The sequence below is a fragment of the Martes martes genome, assembly GCF_963455335.1.
Source record: "Martes martes genome assembly, chromosome: 4".
NCBI classification, from domain to species: Eukaryota; Metazoa; Chordata; class Mammalia; order Carnivora; family Mustelidae; genus Martes; species Martes martes.
In genome coordinates, this window is record NC_137891.1 from 190,491,143 (window position 1) to 190,502,660 (window position 11,518).

Consider the following 11,518-nt stretch of genomic DNA (forward strand, 5'->3'; position numbering starts at 1 on the left):
TACATAATTTTCATCTTCAAGTCAATAAAGGTTGAAATCTGATAAGCTTAAAATAATCTTGTTTTAGTCCGAGGGTACAGGTGTGAACTGTTAGTGGGTTCAGCACATCGGAGGGTTTGTGGTCTTTGTCTCGTCTCAGACCTGGGCGTCCGTCCGTCACTTACGATGCCTCTCTCTGGCCTGAGCATCGGGTTGAGAACTCTTTGTTAAGCCGTGGTGGGGACATTTTCTTGTAGAATCTTAGAAAGTGGGCGCCTGGGTGGCTCAGTGGGGTAAGCTGCTGCCTTCGGCTCAGGTCATGGTCTCAGGGTCCTGGGATCGAGCCCCACATCCGGCTCTCTGCTCAGCGGGGAGCCTGCTTCCCCCTCTGTCTCTGCCTGCCTCTCTGCCTACTTGTGATCTCTCTCTCTGTTAAATAAATAAATAAAATATTTAAAAAAAAAAAAAAAAAGAATGTTAGAAAGTACTCCTGTGAGTGCTGTTACCAGCAGGCGTACTGAATCCTTCGTAGTCGCGTCTGAGGCCCAGGATGGGAATTGTGCACTCCGCCTCGGGAATTAAGGCTCTTTGTAATCATTTGTGGCCTGCTGTTGTTTTCCATGCCGTATGAGGGTCCACGTGGAGCTACAGAAGCTTCTTTCCATAGAGTCAGCTACCCAGGGTTTGGAAGCTCTCCGCCCGCACTTTAGAGAGGAGCACTTGACGGTGCTCTGTCTTACAGAGCCAAGGACGCCTCTGGGAGCGGTGGTGGGCTGAGGTCCCAGTGATGGAGAGGAGACATACATTATCGTTAGTGTGAACGTATGACATACAGAGTACAGCTGTCCAGGTGCTGTTTGGTGGAAACCGTCATGTTCGGGAGGGAGGAGCCCCCTGAAGACTCACAGCAGACGGAGTGTCGGGCCTGGCGTTGCAGACCGTTCTCTGAGCCGGTCCTGCGTGCCAGTGAGGAGAGAAGGGACACCTGCTTTCAGAGGTCCCTTCCTTCCCCAACATGTCATTGCAGGGTGGACACAGTGCCCTTCCTGACACCAGAGGCATAAACATTTTGATCAGGAGTTTAGCCAGAAATTTTCTGGGTACAACATGGTATGTTGTCTGTGGCGACCCAGCATTCCGGCCAAACCGGGGGTGGTGGCTAAAACTGTGTTTTATAGGGATGGTTTGTTCATATAATCTGAGGCTGAATGTTTTACATCCACGTGAGAGTGCAGTGACCAGACCCGCTCTGTACTAATGACTCGTTTCTCTGGCGCGCGCCAGCAAACTCGGATGTGGGCGACATCGTCACTCTGCTCCGGGGTTACCACCGGGCTGCTTGTTGGCACCGTCGTCATTGGCAGGTAGTTAAATGTGACGTGTTTTGGGCTTTAGGCTTTGGGGGTGTGTGTCACAGTCCGGTCCCGCTGCCCACTAAGTAATCTCATGGACCGTTCCTGGGGGGTCGCGCTGCCTGACGCCTGGTGGGGTGGGTGCAGGGCTCATGGTGCCGTCTGTTCAGTGCTTGCCCCTTGGCTTCCCTCTGGATGGCTCCCTTGGCCTCCTTTCCATCTGGCCCGCTTAGCAGCCCCAGCAGAGAAAGAACCTCTTTTTCTAGGGTGGCCGTAGGTCCTGTCTGTGCCCACCATTGGCCACACTAGGTTCCACACCCACCCACCCAGCCTCCTGGACGGACTGCCTAGATCCAGACCTCACACCCTCCTGGAAGGATGATGGCAAACTGCCCAAAACCCCAAGCTCTGAGGGGACGAGGACACACAGCCTTGTGAATGCGTCTGAAGCCGTTTCTAGTCGGCTTGTGTTTTTGTCTAATTCCATTTGCTGCCATTAACACTTTATAAATTTGTCTCTCTTTGGGTACTGTAAACTCTCTTAACTCTGACTTACTTACATACTTATTTAAGAGAAGGAGGGAGAGAGGCAAGCTCCGTGTCCAGCACAGAGCCCAATGCGGGGCTCGATCCCACAACCCAGAGATCTCGACGTGAGCCCAAATCAGTCAAACCCTTGATGACTGAGCAACCCAGGCACCCCCAAGCTCTTCTGACTCTTAATAAAACCCTTCTTTGGCATTTCCTCACTCTCACATCTTTGAGTTACTTTGTCGTGTCTTTTTTTCCTTTTTACCAAACTCCTCAAGCAGCGTGCTCGGTCTCTGCTCTCGGCTGCTGCGCACACCGCAGAGGGAGGCAGGTGGTTTTCCCTCTAGCTTGGAGCTGGAAGGCGCTCCCTCCCAGAGCAGAAGCTGCCGCAGACGCTGCACGAGCCCCTGCCTGGTGCGCGCCCGTGGTGGGGCCCCGTCTCCGCCTCCAGGTTCGACTCAGCCATGGTGCCCGCCCTGGTGCTCTCCAGGGGTGGGCTGGCCTCAACCAGCACCACGTGCTCACTGGGGAAATTTGGGGAGATAACTTTAACTGCTCTTCCTTTGTGTTTTTAACCTGTAATCTCACCCAGAACTGTGATGTTTCAAAAGAGTCGAGAGAGTCGCAGGGCGCCTGCGTGGCTCCGTGGGTGAAGCCTCTGCCTTCGGCTCGGGTCATGGTCTCAGGGTCCTGGGATCGAGCCCCGCATCTGGCTCTCTGCTCAGCGGGGAGCCTGCTTCCCCCTCTGTCTCTGCCTGCCTCTCTGCCTACTTGTGATCTCTCTCTCTCTCTGTCAAATAAATAAATAAAATCTTAAAAAAGAAAAAGAAGAGTTGAGAAAGCTCCGTTGCCTGCTGATGTGTTCCTGTGTTGCGTGTCTGGCGGGTTTCCCGTTTGTCGGTGGCGAGAACGTTCTCGTGGCTGAATGACCCCTCAAGCTCATAGCCATTTTCTTGGGATAAGTTACCTTCATTGGGCCTTTGGTCTTGGGGGAGCCACACAAGTCACTCTTCTACCCACATTAGTACTCGGTTTTGCTCTCTGGGTCAGTAGCTTTTCCAGTGCAGAAGTAAGTGTATTTGCTTCTCGAGCAACAGATTTCCAGCCAGACAACATGCTCTGTCAGGACGTCCTGCCTCTGTCCTCCGGGCCTCGGCTGACAGCACTCCCTGATCTCTCCCTGGTCCCTGACCCAGGCGCCTGCTCTCTGCACTGCCTGTTTCAAGCCTCCTGTCTCTGGACTGTGGCAGCCTGGTCCCTGCCCCAGGCTGTCCCCAACATGTCCCGACACTGTCCTCCGTCGTCTCTGTGAGGGCCACAGGGACACCCTCGTGCCCACGCACCGCCAGACTCGGCTCCCGTGCTTGACGGCTGTGCTTTCCCAGCCCCTCTGTAGGCTCCCAAAAGATAGCAGCGCCATTGGCGGGTCCCTGGGTAGCACACCCCGAACTTGGTGCAGACCCCATATCCACAAGCACACACACCTGCTGGGGGCTGTCTTCCCCTGAGGTAACCCCCTGTCCACGTACCAATACACACGTGTCTGCACAAACACAGTCCTCCCAGATCATGTATGCATTCTTCAGTAGCAGAGGTGGTAACTGCCGCCGACTTTTCAGAACCCGCGGAGTGCACACACAGCTCTGTTCCTTGTTCTCTGGGACCACCCCCAGGTACTGGGGAGACCGGGGCTCATCACAGAACGTAGTGCCGGTTCAGCCGCTTCCTGAGGACTGAGCTGTGTATTTCTGATTTCAGAGCCCACATTCTGTTTTCTTTCTTTCTTTCTTGTTCCTTTTTTTTTTTTTTTTTTTTTTTGAGAGAGTGCAGGAAAGTGAGAGCGGGGCGGGGGGGGGGGGTGGATGGGCAGCGGGAGACTCTCAAGCAGACTCCTACCTGGCACAGAGCCCTCCACCCGGAAATCGGGACCTGAGCCCAAATTAAGAGTCGGCTGCTTTAACCTCCTGAGCCACCCAGGTGCCCCTGAGTCCACATTTTGAAGCCACTGACTGTGTCCAGCCCAGCGGCTCCTCTGAGGCTGTCTTGGTCTCTGAGTATGTGGCGCGCAGTCGGGCCCTTCCGGAGGCTGGTGTCGCGGGGCCGCCCGCCGTGCTCGCAGGCGGCACCACCCAGTATTAGCACCAGATGGGCCACAGCACGGCGCTGCTGAACACTGAGGGCCAGTGCTTGCTTGTGAGCCCCCTTTTTCTTTCTGGAAGGAGACAGACATAAAGACATAGTATTTAAAAAGATACAGATATACGTGAAATAGCTACCTGGTTATTTGTTTTTGTTTTGTTTCTTTAAGAATATCCTTTTATTTTTATTTAAAAGATTTTGTTTATTTATTTGAGAGAGTGAGTGAGAGAGAAAGTGAGCACAACCGGGGAGAGGGAGAAGCAGGCTCCCCGGTGGGCAGGGAGCCCAATGTGGGACTTGACCCCAGGACCCCGGGATCATGACCTGAGCCGAGGGCAGACGCTTCACCCACTGAGCCACCCAGGCACCCCCTAGTTACTGTTTTTTGTCTCTTAATGTACAAAATATGAAGAGGACCAAGAAACGAGTTACAAGACTGTGAGCTGGCAGCCCTGACTTTAGTTAAAAGTAATATTCTTGTATGCATTTTGAAAGCTCCAACCCTGGCAAGTTCGGGAATGAATGCGGAAGGCTGCCCTCCCTAACCGGGCCTGCAAGCCTTCAGCACCTGGAGAGGGGGGACCGCCCTGCCCCGACTCTTCACCCGATGGGTCTTAGTGTCCACAGCCTGCGTGATGCACGAGGTGGACAGAGGCCATCTCGGAGGTCATGATTCTTTGGGCCATTGGCCTGGGTGTGTTCTGCCTGGCACTGCGTGAGACGTTGCTGGTGCTGGAGTCTCCAGGGCTGTCCTGCCCTGTCTGCCCTGCTCTCCCAAGTCAGACAGGCTGAGGTTGTGACGGTGCAGCATGAGCATCAGTGGAGGGCGCGCTGGGTGCCTCGCGGGGTGGGGTGGATGCCGGTGCTGGCTTCTGGAAGGGAGGGGTGTGTGCGCCAGCGAGAGCCGCATCAGATGCGCCCGGAAGCAGATGCTCGTCTTGGAGAGAAACTTGGGCCAGGGCTTCGGCAGTAAGCAAAATCAGGACCTGGGGGCATGCCGAGCGATGGGGCCACGGGTCAGGTGCACAGTGTGGATTTGGTATCAGGTGATCTCTCGGCACAGGCCACTGCTCACCTAGCTGGGCACTGATGCATCCCGGGGCTGCCTGTTGTCCCTGTGGGTGGGTGTGACCTGGGCTCTGGGAAGTGCTTGACCATACATCCTTTTCTAGGCACATAGATAATGTTTAGAAGTTGTCATTGCTAAGTATTTTGGCAATATTTCTTAGATAAATACTTTGTTTTCCTGTATTCTTATACTTTCCATATCAAAACCCTTCTATGGGTTTCTTCTTTGTGTGTATTTTGTTTTTTATTTCACTGATTTGCACAGCGGCGTATGTGGCTCTGCTGTGGACTGGGAATATGGGTTTCTGGGCAAGCGAGGCAGGGCATCCTGTCCTTGCAAGAGAGGCAGTGTTGCTGCCCCTTCCGTCTGGCGCCTGGCCAGCTGGGGTGTGGGCGGCACTGGCGCCGTGCTGGCCAGCCCACTGGGCGCGCTCCTTCTGGGGTCAGATTTGTTGGCACTGCACTTCTAGTTCTTGGGGTCCCTTACAGTAGAACAGAATTGTGACCCGCGGTAAACAGAGCTAATTAAGTAGAAATCATAATGCGGAGGTACGGCGGAATCGGTTTCCTGGTTTCCCTTTCCTCCTAGCACACGTTGGTGCCGGCTAGGGGCCGGCTAGGGGTCTCCTGCGTCCCAGCCTCAGCCTCCCCGTCTCGGCTCCACAACTCTGCCGCCCGCACGCTCGGCAGGGCGGGGGCTCGGGCAGCGCACGACCGCTCCTGCGCCACCCTCCGTACCGTAGCGTCCTGGAGAAAACACATCCACTGCTCCACTTGGCACCCCCACCCCAGCTCTGTGCCTTCCCGGAGGGCTCAGAAGTCCTCTGCAGACCACCCTCTCCCCTTCCCCTAACATGTGCGCACCGTCTCTGCCCCTGGAGCGTGAACTCCGGGAGGGAAAGGAGCGCCCCTTTGCTCACGGATGTGTTCCAGGCGCCGGGGTGCGTTGTTGGGGGATGAGTGGGTGTGTGCGTGGGGAGGGAACCTCTGTCCCCGCATGTGGGTCAGAGGAGCGGAGGTGGCGTGTGTTTCCTGCATCTGCCCCGTGTTCACCAGGGTGCGGGGCGGGCAGCTAACTGCCTCCCCTTTGTGCTGGGGCCCACGCCTCCCGGCCTGTGGGCTGTGAGCCAGCAGTGCTGTGCGCCAAGGCCCAGTGTCGCCGACAGGGCGGCAGTCTTCACCTCCACGTGGGACCCCCAGGTGTAGTTGTTCTGCCAGTGTGTTTTTCTATTTACAGGACCTTAGAGTTGGGGCGGGGTGGGGCTTGCAGATCGGGGTCCTCATCCGTGTCTATTTTCCAGGTTACCTGTCCTGCTGCCGTTTCCTGGATGACAATCAGATCGTCACCAGCTCTGGGGACACCACCTGGTAAGCATCTGAGCGCCATACCTTTCTCCCACTGCTTGCCTTAGATGTGTAGGAAATAAGATTCTTGGCGTTAATTAGGCCATCTTTTATTAGTTTGAAGCGGCCATGAGGCGTCAAACACAAGTACGTGAGTGATGAGTGAGTTGATTGTACTCTACAGATTTTAAAGCTCCAAGTTTAATTTTGAACAAGGAAGGACTGACTCATAGACGTTGAGGCTGCAGCTACATGAGAAGTGCCCGTTTTTCTTTCCCTTGCACACACTCCCTGGCCGGCCAAAACTCGGCAGCACTCTGGGGGAGTGGGTGTGCTCGCCTGTGCTCTCGGTGGGACGCGGTGCTGCGTGGACCCGGCGGGGCTCAGGGCGTGCAGGGGCGCGATGGCAGGTGGACTGTGCAGACTTGCCCGAGTCCGAGCTGTTCCCTTGTCTAGAGTCAGAAGCCCCAGTTAGAGAATCTCTAGAACGTCTCCATTTGCGGCACCGGGACGCACAGTGTAAGTGGCCAGATAGGTTGGTTGGTCTGCTTGTTGGTTTGTTTTGGGTGCAGATCACATTTTTAATCGTTTCCTGTTGAAAAGAGTAAGCCGTCTGCTGAGGCTGGAGGTTCGCCTTAAGGGTTGTTAACATCGTTTGGTTTGGTTCAGACAGGGATTTTAGGAGTTGTTTTAGACTGAAACTCTCCTGGGGGCTTTTCTGGTCTTTAAGACGTGATGGAGTCGCATGCCCTGTGCTGGGGCCTGACTCCCAGATCCAGCTTGTCCTCGTCTTCAAGGTGTCCTTTTTGTATAAACTTTGAAAGTTCACAAAAGAGGTGTAATCTGGATTGTCAATTTTGGGAAGAATTTCTTTATTAGAAGATAATTTTTAAAGCTTTATCATTTACGAATAAGTGTTTTTCAGGGTCCTGGGCACATTGTGTTTCCTCCCTGTAGTCCCTCAGGCCCCGGGCAAGGAACCCCACACAGTGTAGGTGTGAACGATGTGAGTGGGTTTGCGTCTGAGCCGGATGTCCCGGCAGGCTGGCACAGACTGAGCGGTGTTCGGTGGGGACGCTTCCTAGAGTCCGTAGCACAGAAAATGGCACATGCCACCCTCATGGCTCTGTCTGCGTGGCACTGTACACCCCGTCCAGAGCTGCTTGGCAGATGCCAGTAGGCACCAGACGCAGGGCTGCTCGTGAGCACCGTCCCGTTTGTGGCTTTGTTTCCCTTCCACACAGTCACATGACAGAATTTAGATTTTGTCGGGAGAAAAAGCGCAGAGGTCTGCTGTGGTCCTAGATGGTCTGGGGGACAGTTTGTCACATGACTGGTTATCTGACAGAGTGAGGTGACTGCTTGTCGTGTGTCCGTGCTACAGTGCTCTGTGGGACATCGAGACCGGCCAGCAGACGACCACGTTCACTGGACACACTGGGGATGTTATGAGCCTTTCCCTCGCTCCTGACACCAGACTGTTTGTCTCTGGTGCTTGTGACGCTTCAGCCAAACTCTGGGATGTGCGAGAAGGGATGTGCCGGCAAACTTTCACCGGCCATGAGTCTGACATCAATGCCATCTGTGTGAGTAGGGGGTGAAGCCGTGGGTCGGGGGTCTTTGCAAGCCATTAGCAAGTTAGATGACTTCTTGTATGCTGCAGAACACATCAAGTTCTTAAATGTGTTCAGGGTTAGAGGTCCTGTGTTTTGTATGCACCTCTAACCTATTTTACAAAAAGTTCCCTATAGAAGACTTAGGTGGGATGCGTTCTGTCCTCATGACACCAGCAAATTCTGTGCCACCGTTCACCCCACAGACACTGGGGTTGGGCCTGTTGTGTGCAGGGACCTGCTCCCAGCCCCGGGGCAAGGCAGCGATTGGTACCCTGGCTTCCCTCTAGCTGCGGGGGCAAATGAGGCAGTAGCCGGCCCAGTCAGCACAGCCTCTTAGGAGCAGGAGGCAGAAGCTGAGCTTTGAGTAGGAACCTTGCACCCTCGGCCCCTCCCTGAGGTTGGGGCACAGCCCACGAAAGGGGCCTTCTCTTCACCACGTCACCCTGATGTGAGGGGCTCTTGCGAGAAGATGTGAAGGTTGGGATCTGGTTGGTTGGGGCTCGGGGTCCCTTCTCCACAAGGCTAGTCTGGCTGCTGGTGGCCCTCAGGGGTGACCATGCTCTTCCTGATCCCCTGGGAAATAGTTAATCGTGACGTGTAGTCCAGTCTGGGGAAGACAGCGGCTGCGTCTGCCCCAGTCCTCACGTCCAGGTGCCCAGGCGGCTGCCGCTCCGACCCGCCGTGTCGGCCAGAGCCCAGCCCCTGCTGACCTTGCCCTCCCGTGCCAGCAGGAGCCCTGCTGTCGGGCAGTCCTGTTTCCAGGACTTCTCTTTGTGTATTTGCACCCTCTCTTCACTTGCTTTCTAGTTCTTTCCAAACGGCAACGCATTTGCCACTGGCTCGGATGACGCCACCTGCAGGCTGTTCGACCTTCGTGCGGACCAGGAGCTCATGACTTACTCCCATGACAACATCATCTGCGGGATCACCTCGGTGTCTTTCTCCAAGAGCGGCCGCCTCCTCCTCGCGGGGTACGATGACTTCAACTGCAACGTGTGGGATGCACTCAAGGCCGACAGGGCAGGTAGGTGCTCACTGGGCCCTCCTGGGCCTCCTGGGGCTCGGGTAGCACCTTCGAGGATGGACGTGATGCACTGAGGCTGGAACGTTTAGCTCTGTGCCGGTCGTGCTGCTAAGAAACACGTGCCTGGGTGTGCCTGCCCACCTCGTGGCATGGCCCGATGGAGGGCTGGGGGACAGGCCAGGGCGTCCGTGCTCGGGCTGAGTGTGTCAGCTGAGTGTGGAGCACAGGCTTGGCCCAGTGTGCCCAGTGAAGTATAAAGTCTGAAGTTCACACATCAAAGGCGAGTGTGTGGTTGTCAAGTGCGTGAAAATTCAGCTTGTCCGGGGGCGTCTGGCTGGCTCACTCAGTGATGCGTGCAACTCTTGATCTTGGGGTTGTTCGTTCAAGCCCCACACAGGGTGTAGAGATTGCTTAAAAATGAAACATGTATGTGTGTGTGTGTGCGTATGAATTATTTCCTTTTAAGATTTATGTTTTTATTTTAGAGAGAGCACGAGCAGGGGGAGGGACAGGGAGAAGTGGACTTACCGCTGAGTGTGGAGGTGGACACAGAGCTCAGTCTCACCACCCTGAGATCATGACCTGAGCCGAAACCAACAGTCAGACGCTTAACTGACTGAGCCACCCAGGGGCCCCAAGAATAAAATCTTAAAAAATAATAATAAAATACAATTGCACAGAAGATGAGAAACTTTCTGTATTAAACATGGACAGTGAGGCAACTCCGTTGAATCGATACGTTGAGTCTTTCAACTCTGTATCTTGGCGGGGGAGGAACGGAGCATGACTCGGGGTCTCCTGGGGTTCTTATGTGACCTCCCAGTTTCCGATGGATCTTTTCCCGCCCTGGGCTGAGCTCCCCTCCTGCCCGGCCTGCTCGCTCCCGCCGCCTCTGCCCCAGCCGTTACCTGGTCACGGCGCCGTGGCAGAGAACACTGCTCCGTCCGGCAAGGCTGTTCACGCAGTTGGGACACTAGGGACTGTAGGAAGCGGACAAGGGTTCTCTGAAATCAGCCGCCGGGAGGCCTGTCTCACTGTGGGTTCAGCGTGGGGTCGCCGTGTGACCTTCCGTTGGCCTTCCCCTTCCTGTGTCTGTCCCCAGCCCTCTGAGCCTTGTGCCCTGCGCTAGGCTTCAGGGGTTACAATGAGCAACAGCCCCCAGCCTTACACTCTTGGGTCGCAGTTGCCCTGAGATTGAGTTGGTTGGATTTGCTTTTGCTGAAAGATGTACTTATTTTCGAGAGAGAGTGAGAGTGCACTAGTGGGAGGGGCAGAGGGAGAGAGAAGCAGGCAGACCGCACACTGAGCGGGGATCCCGGCGTCGGCGTCGGGGTCAGTCTCCCGACCCTGCGCTCGTGAGTGGAGCAGAAATCAGGAGTCAGACGCCCCACCGACGAGCCCCCCGGGCGCCCCTTATTTAAGGTTCTCACCATCGTGTGTACACTCAGGAGCTGGTGCAAGCGGCCCTGAGTTCTCCGCTGTTTTGTGCCCTTGTTACCGGGTCTGCTCCTTGTCGTCGCGCTCTTGCTCTTCGGAGCAGACTTGGCACCCGGCGCTTCCGTGCACTCCGCTGGGGCTTCTTCCCCCACCCCGGCCGGAGGCGCCTGTGCGACGAGGGTCACTGGGCGCGCTGAGCTGTACTCGCCCTGGAGGAGCGCGGCTTCTCCTCCTGGCGGTGTCCTTTCCTGCCATGGGGGCGTTGCAGGGGCTGGGCCTCAGGGCCCAGGGGTCCCTCGAGGTCCCGCCACCCAGCCCTGTGTCGCATCACCACGTCGCTGCCGCTGCCCCTGGGGCGCCTCTGGGTCCCGGGTGACTGGCTGTCTGTCCTCTGCTCTCAGGTGTCTTGGCCGGGCACGACAACCGCGTCAGCTGCCTGGGGGTGACTGACGACGGGATGGCCGTGGCGACGGGGTCCTGGGATAGCTTCCTCAAGATCTGGAACTAACGACAGGTAACAGGACGGCCCAGGCGCCCTCCCCGCACGCCCCTGCATGCCCCTCACAGCACGGGGGCGTTAGCGGCTGCGGGGGCTCCCTACGGGGAGCTGACCCGGGACTGTGGGGAGGTGAGCGCCGGGAGCCCTGGGGGCGGGGCCAGTAGGAAGAACGGTGGCTCTGGCTTCACCTGTTGTCTTTTTACGTTTCTTTAAACTGTTTCAAAACAGCAGGCAGACGTCGTGGCGACTGGAAGATCATTCCAACCTTGAAGCGTGACAGTGATAGCATTTCCAATCCACCCCTACTAACGTGGACGCCCTTCCCCCCTCAGAACTTCAAAAGGGCAAGACCTTTTCCTTCACTTATTGCTGAAACCAAGAGCACAATTCCCACGAAGAGAAGAATCTCTGTGCTGTAAACTCAAAACAAATTGTGCATTCCTCCCGGGACCATTGTCTTTGTTTTCTTTTTTGTCTCAAATGAATTTAAAAGGAAATACTATAATAAACGTGCTAACCAGAAGGTAAA

General features: G+C 55.7%; 1 protein-coding gene across 2 annotated transcripts in view; it reads left to right on the top strand.

The window, feature by feature from the left end:
* Positions 1-11,518, top strand: part of GNB1 (G protein subunit beta 1) — an 89,504-nt gene extending 77,986 nt beyond the window's left edge. For both annotated transcript variants that reach the window (XM_080803152.1, XM_080803153.1), the window contains exons 7-11: positions 6,371-6,437; positions 7,798-7,999; positions 8,837-9,053; positions 10,892-11,004; positions 11,218-11,518. In XM_080803152.1, the coding sequence (XP_080659278.1) occupies positions 6,371-6,437; positions 7,798-7,999; positions 8,837-9,053; positions 10,892-10,998 (593 nt within the window). In that variant the 3' untranslated portion in view covers positions 10,999-11,004; positions 11,218-11,518. The remainder of the gene's footprint in view (positions 1-6,370; positions 6,438-7,797; positions 8,000-8,836; positions 9,054-10,891; positions 11,005-11,217) is intronic.